At 37.6% G+C, this 15,544-nt stretch overlaps 1 protein-coding gene across 1 annotated transcript in view; it reads left to right on the top strand.

The window, feature by feature from the left end:
* Window positions 1–457: 457 nt before the first annotated feature.
* The window catches only part of LOC150079073 (retinoblastoma-like protein 1), a 753,431-nt gene continuing 738,344 nt past the window's right edge, over window positions 458–15,544 (top strand). Inside the window, exon 1 of the mRNA XM_090383691.1 lies at window positions 458–721. Coding sequence (XP_090239817.1) covers window positions 584–721 — 138 coding nt within the window. The 5' untranslated portion in view covers window positions 458–583. The remainder of the gene's footprint in view (window positions 722–15,544) is intronic.

Raw genomic sequence — 15,544 nt, 5'->3', positions numbered from 1 at the left:
TCGAAAGTTTTAAAATTCTTTCATATGTATTTTTATTGATCATTTAATCGAACTGTTGGTCACTTGACTTTTTTAAAAATAAGCTGTTTTTAAGTAACTCACCTCACTGTTGGTTTAAATTTTAAATGTTCAATAGATTAATCTCACATGGAGGGCTATTTTTCTGTTACCCGTGTGGAGCATATTTCAACCTTCACCTCATATTCCCGCGTTAAATGCACTAATGTTTTGTATCCTTTCACCAGTGACTTGTGTAGGTGTAAATCATGGGTATTTAAACTCTTTTTCATGAAAATATAAAGACGTTGTGTATTGATTTAATGGTGTGAAATAACTCGTATATGAACTGGAGACGTAGTATAGGCAAATAGCGACTTTGTTTACATTTTAGAGTGCTGCCGTTAACATTTATGCTAGCCTATTTACTTTGGCGCATATATATCTTTTGAACTATCAGCTGACAGGAGATAAAATTTCCCGCCAGTTATTGGTAAAGGAGTTTTTAGTGGTGGTCACTTATCGGTGCTGATTTCTTTGTATATGTAGGTAATTGCTGATTTTCATATATCACTGAAAGTCAAAAATGAGTTATTCAAATCTTGCTGACCGTGATGTACAAAAGAAGATTCAGGAATTATGTTTTGAATTAAACATGGATAAAAATGCTTCTGATGAAGCGTGGCAGTCATTTCAGAGAATTAGCGCAACTTATACCTTAGAGGTAAACCTTTGCGATGAGATTTAAAATATGCAATTAGATGTATTATGTATATGCTGTGTATATTATGAGTATTGCAGGTTAATATTACTCAGAATCTTGTAATTTACGTAGATTATCGTTAGGTGTTCATAGTGATATTTAATGCACAGGAATAGGAAATGATTTAATTGATGAATTTTTAAAGGTATATACAATATGTATTTATAGGTTATGAAATGACGAACTCTTAAAAAATCGATTTTCCTCACTTGGTGATTTCAGAATTAAGTAACATAATTGGGAACTTTTGGTTTATCTTCAGCTTATGTGGCTTAGTAACTAATAACTGAGTTTGTTTATGATATGACCATAACCGCTAATAATTTCGACCATACACCTAAACTTTCAACATTAGAATTTTGAAAATTATTCATAAGAATCTTATCATTAATACTCTTCATGCCATAATCGCAATTTTATAATGCTTGTTTATAAGGGTTGGTTTGCAATTTAGTTTCAGAGTTAATTAAAGTAATTAATCTCACTTCATCTTGTTACCCATTGTTAGAATGATGTTTGTATACCATTTTATTTTAAAAATTGAGTTATTTTGGTAACCGTTGCAAACTGATGAAATTTATCATATGTTCTAATTTCTCAATGTTAACCCCGATCTTAGAGTACTATAAAACTATAATAAAATCAACATTTATGACCATTTAAAATTTGTGATGGTTATTATATATAATAGTGGGGGAACTTGAATTTCTTACATCAGCTTCTTCTGGTTTTTATTCTTGCAAACATATATACAAAGAAAATACTTTTGAAGAGAATGGAATTGTTTGTAATCAGTGGTACACATACTGCTGTAGAATGATGGTTTCCAACATTATCGCCATGAGTAAAAGAATTGTAGAATTGTGCCTTAGTGTTACAAAGGCACAATTTCCTTCCCAACTTCCATGGTAGTAGTAATGAAGGCATGTGATGCAAGAAAGCAAGCTTATGTAGCATCAGCCCAAAAAAAAAAAAAAAAAACAATTTTACACATCCATTCTCTAAAAGGTTGTCCAGTTCCTCCTTGAATTTATTTAAGCTATCAATGACAGATGGAAGTTTGTTCCAGCAATTAATCACCAGCTGGCTAAAGGCAAATTTCTGCACATCTATTCTACAACTGTCTTTCCTCAATTTGAATTTATGCCCCCTCAGATTTGAGCAAGTGGAAGAATCCCATCAGAATTGAGCCTGCTCAAACCCATTCAAGGCCTTGTACACTTCAATCAGATCACCTCGCAGTTGCCTAGTCTCCAGCCGCTGCAATTTGCTTTTCATGGTAAGAGGACCCCTTCATTCCCCTCACCAATCCTGTTGCCCTTCTCTGTACACACTCAAGCAACTCTACATCTTTCCTAAAATGAGGCCTCCAGACCTGTATGCAGCACTCAAGGCGTGGCCTGACCATTGCCTTATACAAAGGGATAATCACCTTCTTTTCTTTACTAGCAAAATTCCTGTTTATCATTGACAATATCCCATGACCTGCTCTGGCAGCCTGTCTGCATTGCTCAGAAAACTTCATATCTGACTGCACAATTACTCCCAGATCTTTTTCGTTTTCTTCCACCCTAAGTGTAGTACCACACAGTTGTACATTTCTTTGGGGTTACTTCTACCCATATACAGTACTATGCATTTGTCAATGTTAAACTTTAGTTGCCACTTCTCAGCCCATCTGACCAAATTATCTAGATCCTGTTGCAGTATCACACTGCTGTTACTGTCATTAACATCCTTATTCAAGTTTACAGGGTGGGAAGTCCCTCTAATACAATATCAGATCATTTGTCATATAATCTTGTTGTTAATAAAAAAATAAATGAAAAAATAGTTCGAGGATTTTGATGTTATTTTTACCTATCTATTCAGTAATGATACTGCACTGTGCATTTCATTGGAATGTAGTGCAGCATGGAGCAGGTTTTTTTTTTTTTTTTTTTTTTTTTTTGTGATTAAAAAGCTGAAAACTGGCTGAAAGAAAATTTTACCACATCTGTTGTGCAATCGAAGTTTGCCAAATGAAATTTATAACCCCCTTATGTTGTTAAGAAAGAGCAGGGATGTCACCAGCATTTAGTTTACTCAATCATATTTAAGCCACTTCAGTCAGCTCTCTTCAACTTATTATTATCTAAATGTTGCCATTTAAAGAATTCAAGTCTTTCTTGCCAAGTGTAGTACCTGTTTCTTCTCCTGATTGACCTTGTTGCTCTTCCCTGTAGATGTTTCTGCAGATCCTCATACTTTTTAAAATGAGGCTTTAGACCTTTGTATAGTACCAGATATTCTACATAACGACTGTTGCATGCAATGGTTTTGGTTTATAGGTAGCAGAGATCTAATGGTAATCTTACCTTTTTGTATCTTTCTTTCTCCACTAACTTCAGCATGGAACCACCCAATTGCCAAGATATTTTAAGATTATTGCTACCCAAATGCAAAACATTTGATTTATCAATGTTAAGCCGCACATGCTAATTTTAAATCTACCTACTTTTATTTTTCCATGTCTCGTGGGAGTAGCATACCCTGATTGCTGTTATTAACCATTCTGCAAACTTTTATCATTAGCAAATTTCAACACTGAACTTGATATGCCTTCATCAGTATTGTTAAAAATAGTAAGGGTTGCTCCTGAGAGACTCGGGTGCTGTGTACTCCACAGTGTTTACCTAATAACTTTAGTCCATGAACAGAAGTGACAATTAATAACACTCCTGTCTTCTGCCACTCTACTGTTATTTTATTCATAGAAGTAACTTCCCTATAATGCCAGTGTTCAGTTTGTACAGCCATCTTTCATGTTTAACAGTATCAAAAGCTTTTCTTGAATCTAAGTATGTGATGTCAAAATTATTTTTCCCATACAGTTCCTTTGTGACTGCCTTATAGAAGCTAATGAGGTTGGGTAAAGTCTCATCTTATTTACTTTTGGCTTCAACAATTTTTCTTGTACTTTCCTCTGTTTTCACAAAGTTCTTTAGCCCCTTGTTAGAATTTGTTATATTATAAACTTTTTTAAGTGCTAATGTAGATGAAAAATATTTATTCAGTTTCTCAGCAACCTGAACAGGGTCATCAACAGTTAAGCCATTCATATGCAGTTGACCAATGTGATTCAACAATTTCATATTACAAACATAATTTTCTGGTGTTTCTCATAATCTGTCTTGGTGAGTTGCAGACTAGTTATACTTGCTGTAGGCTTCTGTATTCTCTGATCATTTATAATCTTTCCATGCATTTTTCTCCTCGGCTGTCTAGTCTCATCTGACATGCATTTGGGTCTAAAACTTGAGCAGTATCTGATTAGTTCCCTGAGCACTTCTGATTTACAATTTGTAGTTGTTATTGTTGTGAGTTGACCACTGAAATGAATTTCAAGACTGCAAGACCATTATAGCCATCTTTACAAAAGCAAAATCCCTTCTTTTGTACTTGTCTTTATGAAAGCAAAAGTCCTTGAAAACTTCCTTAGTTACAACTAAGAATTGAAAGAAAAGGCCATCTGGGTTAAGAATGAAGGAAATCAAGAATATTCTTTAATGCAAGAAAGCAAGCTTATTCAGCATCAGCCAAAAAAAAAAAAACACACCACTCCCATTTCACCCCTCCGTTCGCTCGAAATACCTGCCCAATTGAGCTTTAAATTTGTTTAGGCTATCAACTTCAACAACAAGTGATGGAAGTCGGTTCCACCAACCAACCACCCGCTGGCCAAAGGCAAATTTCCGCACATCTATCCGACATCCGTCCTTCCTCAATTTGAATTTATGCCCTCTGAGCTGATTATTCTGAGCAAGATGAAGAATCCCATTGGCATTGAGCATGCTCAAACCATTCAAAGCCTTATACACCTCTATCAGATAACCTCGCCGGTGCCTAGTCTCCAGACTCTGTAATTTGCAAAACTTAAGCCTTTCTTCGTAAGAGCAACCCTTTGTTCCATTCACTAATCTTGTTGCCCTTCTCTGTACCCGTTCCAGCAGCTCTACATCCTTTTTGAAATGAGGCCTCCAGACCTGTATACAGTACTCAAGATGTGGCCTAACCATTGCCTTATACAAGGGAATAATCACCTCCTTATCCCTGCTAGAAAAATTCCTGTATATCATTGACAAGACACCATGAGCTACTCTTGCAGCTCGTCTGCACTGCTCAGAGAACTTCATATCTGCCTGCACAATTACCCCCAGGTCCTTTTCATTCTCCACCACTGTCAGTGTAGTACCGCAGAGTTGATACGTTGCTCTGGGGTTACTGTTTCCCATATGTAGTACTTTACATTTGTCAATGTTAAACTTCATTTGCCACCTCTCAGCCCATCTGTTCAGCCTTTCCAGATCCTGTTGCAGCAGCATAGCGTCAGTAGTGTCCTTAACAACCCTGCCAACCTTTGTATCATCTGCAAACTTGGACATTAAACTTGATATCCCATCATCAGTATCATTCATAAACGCCGAAAACAACAACGGACCCAACACTGAACCCTGAGGAACTCCACTAATAACATTAGTCCACGTTGAGCAGTGTCCATTGATTACCACTCTCTGTCTTCTGCCACTCAACCATCCCCTTATCCATAGCAGCAATTTGCCTCCAATGCCACACTGCTCCAATTTGTGCAGCAGTCTTCCATGTGCAACAGTATCAAAAGCCTTTCTAAGATCCAAATATATAATATCAAAGTTATTCCCTGCATCCAGTTCTTTTGTGACTACATCATAGTATCCAATCAAATTGGTCAGGCAAGACCTGCCCTTAACAAAACCATGCTGCGTCTGAGCTATAACTGAATTCTTCTCTAGATGATCCTGCAGTGCTTCTTTAACCAGTGCCTCCATTAATTTACCTGGAACAGAAGTTAAACTAATAGGTCTATAATTACTTGTCAGCCTTTGATCCTCCTTTGTGAATTGGGGTTACATTTGCACATCTCCAGTCTATGGGTACCTCCCCTGAGTCCAAAGAAGCTCTCATAATTATGGCTAGGGGTTTGCTTACTTCCTTTGCTGCCTCCTTTAATATAACTGGATAGATCCCATCCACCCCAGGTGCCTTTTTTATGTTTATCCTCAACAATCTCTCCTCCACTTTCTTCTCAGTTATTACAAAATCATCCAGCTCACTGCCAATGTTTACTTTACCTACATCATTCTCCTTCCTGAATAGCGTGAATGTAGATGCAAAATACTCGTTTAGATTGTTAGCCACCTGAGCAGGATCCTCAACTGTTGAACCATCAATATCCAGTGGACCAATCTGATTCATCCCTTTCCTTCTTGAGTTTAAATATGTAAAGAACTCTTTTCTGTTTTTCTTTGCATCCTTTGCCAAGGATTTTTCGTAGTCTGCCTTTGCCTGCCTAATCTCCTTTGTGACTTGGTTACAGACCAACTTATCTATCATAGGCTTCCATGTCACCCATTAATTTGTATGTATCCCATGCATTTTTCTTCTCTGCACCTGTCTCATTAGTTCATCTGACATCCATTTAGGCCTAAACCTTGAACAATATTTCTTAGTTGGTATGTAAAGCCTGGTAGCCTCCAAGATTAGTTCCTTGAATGCTTCCCATTTTGAGTTTGCTGTTGGTAACATCATCAGTTGGTCCCACTGTATAGAATTTAAATACTGTCTCAGTCCATCATAGTCGCCTTTACGAAAACAAAAACCCTTCCCTTTACCTCTGATGGTAGTTACCTCCTTGAGTAAATCCCACTTCAACACACTGTGATCACTGCCACCTAGTGGTTCATTTATCTGCAGATTCTTAATGCATGAAGAATCACTACTGATAATCAGATCAAGAGTATTGCTCCCTCTTGTTGCCTCCCGAACATGCTGATGTAGAAAACAATCATCCAATAAATCCACAAAAGCCTTGCTAGTGTGCGAGTGACCAACCCACAAATTCCAGTCAATATCTGGGAAATTAAAATCGCCCATTATAAGACTCTCTGATTTACTGGCCCACTCTATTTCCCTGTACAATATCTTATTATACTCATCAGAGTCATTAGGCCTATAGCACACTCCTACTCTCAATTTTGATTTCCCTATGCTTATGTCACACCAAACTGACTCGACACTGCCCTGTCCATCGATGTCGACTGGCTTCACTTCCTTGGACTTTGTGTTTCTTAACTAATAGCATAACCCCTCCTCCCCTCCTGTCCTGTCTATCCTTTCTATACACATTGTATTCCCCAAGTTCCAGTTCCGCATTACTTATATCTGTGTGACACCACGTCTCTGATATCCCAACAATATCTGCCTTTGATGTTTTGAGCAATACCTCAAATTCATCAAATTTATTTACCAAACTCCTAGCATTGGTGTACACGCAGGTATACATGCACCTGTTTCTATTCTTAGCTACCTTAACACAACCCATGTGTTTACTTGTACCGCAATGACTCCCAGCAGTCTCTGAAATATCCTGAATCTTGTTTTTCAGGCTTCTGCTCATTTCAGTAGAAGCAGTGCACGAATCACTTCCCAGACAAGACTCCAGTTATAGTTCAGACACAGCATGGGTTTGTTAAGGGGAAGTCTTGTCTGACTAATTTGATTGGATACTATGATGTAATCATAGAGAACTGGATGCGAAAAAATAATTTTGATATCATATACTTGGATTTCAGGAAAGCTTTGGATACTGTTGCAAATGGAAGATTGCTGTACAAATTGGAACGGTATGGCATTAAGGGCAAAGCAAGTAGATCTAATGGATAAAGAGATGGTTGAGTAGGAGAAGGTAGAGAGTGGTAATCAATGGACGCTGCTGTTCATGGACTAATGTTATTAGTGGAGTGACCAGGGTTCGGTGTTGGGCCTCTTGTTGTTTTCTGTATTTATCAATGACATTGATGAAGGTATATCAGGCTTAATGTTTAAGTTTGCAGATAAACAAAGGTTGGAAGGGTTGTTAATGACAGTATGTTACTGCAAGAGGATCTAGAAAAGTTAGGCAGAGGTGGCAATTGAACTTTAACATTGACAAATGAAAAGTACTGCGTATGGTTAGCAGTAACCCCAGAGTAACATACCAAATGTGTAGTACTATACCTGGGGTAGTAGAGAATGAAAAACACCTGGGGGTAAATTGTGCAGGCAGATTGAAGTTTTCTGAGCAGTGCAGATAGGCTTACAATCCTAAGAAAATTACAGGAATTTTGCTAGCAGGGTTAAGGTGATTGATCCAGTGTATAAGGCAGTTGTCAGACCACACCTTGTATATAGGCCTGGAGGCCTCATTTTAGGAAGGATGTAGAGCTGCTGGAATGAGTACATAGAGATTGGTGAAGGAATAAAGGGTTGCTCTTACTAAGAAAAGCTTAAGTTCTGAAAATTGCAGTGTCTGAAGGCTAGGCACGTGTGGGGTGATCTGATTGAGGTGTATTAGGCCTTGAATGGTTTCAGCAAATTCAGTGATTATGGGATTCTTCCTCTTGCTCAGATTGTGCACCTGAGGTGGCTATGATGAGTATAATTAACAACTATATCGAGAAATATACAGGCCAGTAAATGAGTATGTCTTATAATTGCGATTTTAATTTTCTGAATATTGACTAGAAATTGCGTGTTAGTTGTTCACACAGTAGTAAGACTTTTATGGATTTAAAGAATGATTATTTTCTACAGCAGCATGACTTCAATATTTTGGATTATATTCAAAGAACTGGGGACAATATCAATGATGAGTTGGATGAAGATGAGGGCAATATTAAACCCTACAAACATGAAATGTTGGCAGCATTTGAAACTTTGCATTGAGGCCTTTAATGTTAAGAAAATTAGCCAGAAAATATATTTTGAGTGTTTAAACAAATGTGAACATTTTTATGACCGATGTACAGTAAAATCCAGTGTACAATAAAAAAAACTTACTGATAAAGTTTGCATAGATGAAGGTGAAAATTACAGTGACAAGTACTAGAAGGGTAAGGATAGTAGAATAAAGAAGTAATGTAGATTTGAAAAAGGCAAAAAAATGTTAATATCCTAAAAGTTAAGATGAATTAAGAAAATTATGGGCTGAATTGCAAAGCCAATTTGGAGGTGAAGGAACTGTAAAGTAAAAATATTAATACCAAATAATTAAACAAAATAAAGTTAAAAAAAAAAAAAAGTAATATAAAACAAAACGTGGTAGAGCTGTCATCAGATAATGTGTATATCACACTATAAAATTATACTATATAATAGTTACCTTTGCAATGTTAGCCTTAGTGAAACACTTCGAATAATAGTTACAATCCTATAGAACTACCGTTTCAGGTAGTTTACCAACTTAATTTACCAGATTTTAGGTGGTGTATCTTGAGAGAGAGAGAGAGAGAGAGAGAGAGAGAGAGAGAGAGAGAGAGAGAGAGAGAGAGAGAGAGAGAGAGAGAGAGAGAGAGAGAGAGAGAATACTGCATTTCTAGAGTACAGTTTATACTGTACAGACGTGTTATTACAGTAGAAGTCTTCTTAACTGACCATTAAGAGGACTGTTAAGTCCTCTTAACAGACTTACTGGATTAACTGACGATCTCTTTAACAGATTTCAGGCAAATTGAAGGTTACAAAGATTTACAGCAAGAAGACATGCAAGAGTGGATTTATCGTGACGGTTTGTTGGAAAAACGATGATGCAGAAACAGATGGATCTAAACATGAAGAAGAGATTTGGGTGAAATCCAGAACTAAAAAGTTCTCTTGCAGCAGCCAAAAATGCCCTAGATAAAGCAAAAAAAAAAAAAAACAATAATAAAGTAAATAAAATAATAAATAAAAATAATTTTATAACTGATTCAACATTCAAAAATGTGATGTTTATAAAAACACAGTGTAAGGACTGTGCAGCAAAATATTACATTTCATCATCTAAACAGATGAAACTGATTTTTGTTTAAACGAATACAATCTGCCCGACATACGTAAGAGATACGTTCCAGGACTTCTTACTTACGCTGATTTTTATGTAACTCGGGAATGATTAATAAAATATTTGTACTATATTCCTGATATAATTTTGGCATATTCCTGATATGCCAAAATTATGAAAAGCATATAATATCCTTAGAAGAATGAAGAAAAATTGTTATATACCATAACAGTTAAAAACTTTGTGGTGACAGCAGTGAAGTAGCCAGAGTGGCACATAAGAAAATAAAACCTAAAAGGAAGAAAAATGCATGTTATTTTGCTGTAAAAACTGATATGTATTTTGTACACTGTAGCCATTTATATAAGGGCTACTAAGGGAATTGAAACCAGTGTACATATTTAAGAAAATTGGTCTAAACCACACGATGAATATGTACTTCAGGTAATGAAATGAAGGTAATTTAAAATGAACCTGAAGCATTAATAAGACACATTAATCACAGGGTGTTGTAGGCTGAGTAGAGGACAGGGAGGTAGTATATGATATGAACTCTTCGATCTTCATCTGTTTTGTATGCTTTTTTTTCTCTTCATAAATTTTGCGATAAGCAATCTTAAACTTTTCTTTCTATTTTCAAGAAATGCTCGGTGTTTTCATCCATTTCATCAAATAGAGAAACCTTCCTGAATTTTACGAAACCCTTCTGCCATTTCCCTTAATTTGAACTGCTTCTTGGGTTGCTCCGATTCCTTAATAGATTTGGCTCTCCCTTGCTCCACAAATTTTTGTGTGTTCAACTGGGCTACGTCTTCTGTTGTTAAATCTTCACTTTTTTTCATCCACAAGCTCATCTACGTCTTTGACCTCCAGGACCATTTGCAACTCTTGGGCTAAGTTTACAATTTCTTTGGTAACAGAAGACATCAGTTCATCTTTGTTGAAGCCTTTGTTGTTAAGCTTGTAGTGTTTTATAATTTATTCCGAACTCCGCTTATACAAGTTGTTGTCACATCATTCCAGGCTCTTGAAATGGTATTCCATAAAGGATGTTAAACTTCTTTCAGAATTTCTGCAGATCCATCTTCCATTGCTCTATTGCATTTACAGCCCCAGAAAATGTTGTCTCTATGTAATAAGCTTTAAATGCTCGGATAACTCCCTGATCCATTGGTTAAATCAAAGCTGTTGTATTTGGAGGGAAGTATGCCACCCTTGATGTTGTTAGCATTAGCATTAGTAGAGGCATATGATGCAAGAAAGCAAGCTTATGCAGCATCAGCCAAAAAAAAAAAAAAACCTTCCACTTCACCCCTCCATTTGTTCGAAATACCTGTCCAGCTGAGCCTTAAATTTATTTAGGCTATCAACTTCCACAACAAGGGATGGAAGTCTGTTCCACCACCAACCACGCGCTGGCTAAAGGCAAACTTCTGGACATCTAACCTATATCCGTCCTTCCTCAATTTGAACTTATGCTCTCTCAGGTGATTACTCTGAGCAAGAGGCAGAATCCCATCAGGATTGAGCATACTCAAACCATTCAAAGCTTTATACACCTCTATCAGATCACCTTGCCGGTGCCTAGTCTCCAGACACTGTAAATTGCAAAACTTAAGCCTTTCTTCATAAGAGCAATCCTTTGTTCCATTCACTAACCTTGTCGCCCTTCTCTGTACTCGTTCCAGCAGCTCTACATCCTTCTTGAAATAAGGCCTCCAGACCTGTATACAGTACTCAGGGTGTGGCTTGACCATTGTCTTATACAAGGGAATAATCACCTCCTTATCCTTGCTAGAAAAATTCCTGTATACCATTGATAAGACACCATGAGCTACTCTTGCAGCCCGTCTGCACTGCTCAGAGAACTTCATATCTGCCTGCACAATTACTCCCAGGTCCTTTTCGTTCTCTACCACTGTGTCAGTGTAGTACCACAGAGTTGATATGTTTTTCTGGGGTTGCTGTTTCCCATATGTAGTACTTTACATTTGTCAATGTTAAACTTCATTTGCCACCTCTCAGCCCATCTGCTCAACCTTTCCAGATCCTGTTGCAGCAGCATAGCGTCTGTAGTGTCCTTAACAACCCTGCCAACTTTTGTATTGTCTGAAAACTTCGACAATAAGCTTGATATACCACCATCAATATTATTTATAAATACAGAAAACAATAATGGACCCAACACTGAACCCTGAGGGACTCCACTAATAACATTGGTCCATGATGAGCAGTGTCCATTATTACCACTCTGTCTTCTCCCCCTCAACCACCCCTTTATCCATAGCAGCAATTTGCCTCCAATACCACACTGCTCCAATTTGTGCAGCAGTCTTCCATGTGCAACAATATCAAAATCTAAGATCCAAGTATATAATATCAAAGTTATTCCCTGCATCCAGTTCTTTTGTGACTGCATCATAGTATCCAATCAAATTGGTCAGGCAAGACTTCCCCTTAACAAAACCATGCTGTGTCCGAGCTATAACTGAAGTCTTGTCTAGATGATCCTGCAATGCTTCTTTAACCAGTGCCTCCATTAATTTTCCTGGAACAGAAGTTAAAATCACAGGTCCATAATTACTTCATATCTGCCATTATCAGGGCCATAATTACTTGTGTCAGCCTTGGATCCTCCTTTGTGAATTGGGGTCACATTTGCACATCTCCAATCTATAGGTACCTCCCCTGAGTCCAAGGAAGCTCTCATAATTATGGCTAAGGGTTTGCTTACTTCATTTGCTGTTTGCTTTCCTTTAATATAACTGGATAGATCCCATCCACCCCAGGTGCCTTTCTTCTGTTTATCTTCAACAATTTCTCCTCCACTTTACTCTCAGTTATTACAAGATTATCAAGCTTACTGCCAGAGTTGAATATACCTATGGTATTCCCCTCCCTGAATAACTCCTCATTTGTGAATGTCGATGCAAAATATTCATTTAGTTTTTTAGCTACCTGAGCAGGATCATCTACAGTTGAACCATCGATATCAAGTGAACCAATCTGATTCATCCCCTTCTACAGTTTACATAAGTAAAGAACTCTTTGCTGTTTTTCTTTGCAACCCTTGCCAAAGATTTCTGCCTTCGCCTGCCTAAACTCCTTTGTAACTTGGTTACAGATCGACTTATATCTATATTAGGCTTTTTAGCATTAGCATTAGCATTAGTAGAGGCATTTGATGCAAGAAAGCAAGCTTATGCAGCATCAGCCAAAAAAAAAAAAAAAAGTAACATAAATAAATAAAAATAACCACTTCCACTTCACCCCTCTGTTCGTTTGAAATACCTGTCCAGCTGAGCCTTAAACTTATTTAGGCTATCAACTTCCACGACAAGGGATGGAAGTCTGTTCCACCCACCAACCACCCGCTGGCTAAAGGCAAATTCTGTGTCTTCTGTGTCACGTGTTAATTTATATGTATCCCAAGCATTTTTCTTCTCTGCCATATGTCTCATTAGTTCATCTGACATCCATTTAGGCCTAAACCTTGAACAGTATTTCTTAGTTGGTATGTAAAGCCTAGTAGCTTCCAAGATAAGTTCTTTGAATGCTTCCCATTTTGAATTTGATGTTGGTAACGTCATCAGTTGGTCCCACTGTATAGAATTTAAATACTATCTCAGACCATCGTAGTCGCCTTTACAAAAGCAATAACTCTTCCCTTTACCCCTGATGGTAGTTATCTCTTTGAGTAAATCCCACTTCAGCACACTGTGAAAACTGCCACCTAGTGGTTCCTCTATGTGCAGATTCTTAATGCATGAAGAATCACTACTGATAATCAAATCAAGATTATTACTCCCAGTAATTACTCCAATATTACTCCTAGTTGCCTCCCGAACATGCTGACGTAGAAAACAATCATCCAATAAATCGACAAAAGCCTTGCTAGTGTATAAGTGACCAACCCACAAATTGCAGTCGATATCTGAGAAATTAAAATCCCCCATTATAAGACTCTGATTTACTGGCCCACTCTATTTCCCCGTACAGTTTCTTATTATACTCATTAGAGTCATTAGGCCTATAGCACACTCCTACTCAATTTTGATCTCCCAATGCTTATGTCACATCAAACTGATTCAACACTGCACTGTGCAGCGATGTCGACTGGCTTTACTTCCTTGGATTTTATGTGTTTCTTAACTAATAGCATAACCCCTCCTCCCCTGTCTATCCTTTCTGTAGATGTTGTACTCCCCAAATTCCAGTTCTGCATTCCTTATATCTATGTGACACCACGTCTCTGATATCCCAACAATATCCACCTTTGATTCTTTGAGCAATACCTCAAATTCATCAAATTTATTTACCAAACTCCTAGCATTGGTGTACACACAAGTATACATGCACAAAAAATCACCTGTTCTTTTTCTTAGCTACCCTAACACAACCCATGTGTTTACTTGTACCGCAATGACTCCCAGCAGTCTCTGAAATATCCTGCATCTTGTTTTTCAGGCTTCTGCTCATTTCAATAGCAGTGCAAGAATCACTTCCACCTCTGCCAGCGGCTACTGTTAATCTATTAGTCCTTGTATCCCCCCAAGCTAGCAGTTTTCCGACCCACCTAACACTGCCTCGATAGCATCAGCAAATATTCTTGCACCCTTTCTATTTAAGTGCATCCCATCCCTGTAGAAGCAGTCCCTTCTGTTAACAAGTGAAGACCAGGCTGAAAAAAATTCTACCCCTTGAGCCTTGCACAATCTTTCCATGGCCGAATTGATCGACAAGGCTCTCATCATATACTCCCGCCTATCGTGTCTGTGTAGAATTGCAGACACTTTCGAATTCAACCCTAATTCACGGCTTTTTTTCAACAGTGACCTGTACTTGTTAAGTAATTCTGCCGGTCTCCTACTCTTAATATCATTAGTGCCAACTATATTACCTTTTGTGCCCTTAAAAGATGATATCCGCTCTACAACGTCATCAACCTTTGCCCCTGGCAGACATACCCTGGTCCTGTTGCACCTATCCTTTTTACAAAGCATGTTTCCCGTTTCCCTAACAATAGTCACCAACAACTACTAGTTTCTGTGGGACCAGCGCATTTTACCTTGGTGGTTGCCGCTGTTTTGCGCGATGATTAAGTGCAAGCTCTGGCGTTGGTGTGGGCAGCTGAGAGCCTGATGGGCCCTCACTTTAAATCCTTTGAGGGCGTCCACCCTGTCCTTCAAGCTCTCATATAAGCCCATAACAATGCTGAGTTGTCGCCTGATTTCATTACACTCCTTGCATCGCGCACACACACAAAGACATCCCCCATGGCAATATCATGTCCCGTAACTGATTGCTCTGCAAACTTCATGCAAACAGTGCATTTTAAAAGACTGTGATTCAGAGGGCAACTGACCCCCTGAGTTCTCCTCTGAGCCACAGCACTCCCATTTTCTTGAGCCTTTTGCTTTGCTGCTCTGGTCTGAGTCATGATTTTGATTTAATTTCAATAAAATTTCAATTTCAGTACAAAATTATAACCCTAAACTTGTATCCCAACACAGTTATAACGATATATATATATTTTTTTTTTCAGTGTCAAGTATTAATTATCTATGAGTTCCCTTTATATAACTTCCGTATCAAGTTACTTTTGAATTAATTACATTACATTTATAATCTAAGTAGTAATATGTATTTAGTTAAAAGTTAATTTAATTGACAAGGAAGTTTAACAAGTTTAATAGATTTTACTTATTAATTGACAATTGACAATATTATACTATACTAACGCTATCTAGTTCGGCATATAATGTATCGTATGACAAAGCGGCAAGTTATGAACGGGTAAATCTACGGACAAGTATTAATTACTTTCAAATCTTGCTGTTTCAATTCAGAATAAACTAATGAGCCTGACTAGATCTATAAGCTACTTATAGAAAATAATTTGATGT

Source organism: Mastigoproctus giganteus, chromosome 10, assembly GCF_048544385.1.
Source record: "Mastigoproctus giganteus isolate SK-2022 chromosome 10, ASM4854438v1, whole genome shotgun sequence".
Taxonomy (NCBI): Eukaryota; Metazoa; Arthropoda; class Arachnida; order Uropygi; family Thelyphonidae; genus Mastigoproctus; species Mastigoproctus giganteus.
The sequence above is the reverse complement of the archived record's forward strand: the minus strand, read 5'-3'. Positions and strand labels throughout refer to the sequence as shown.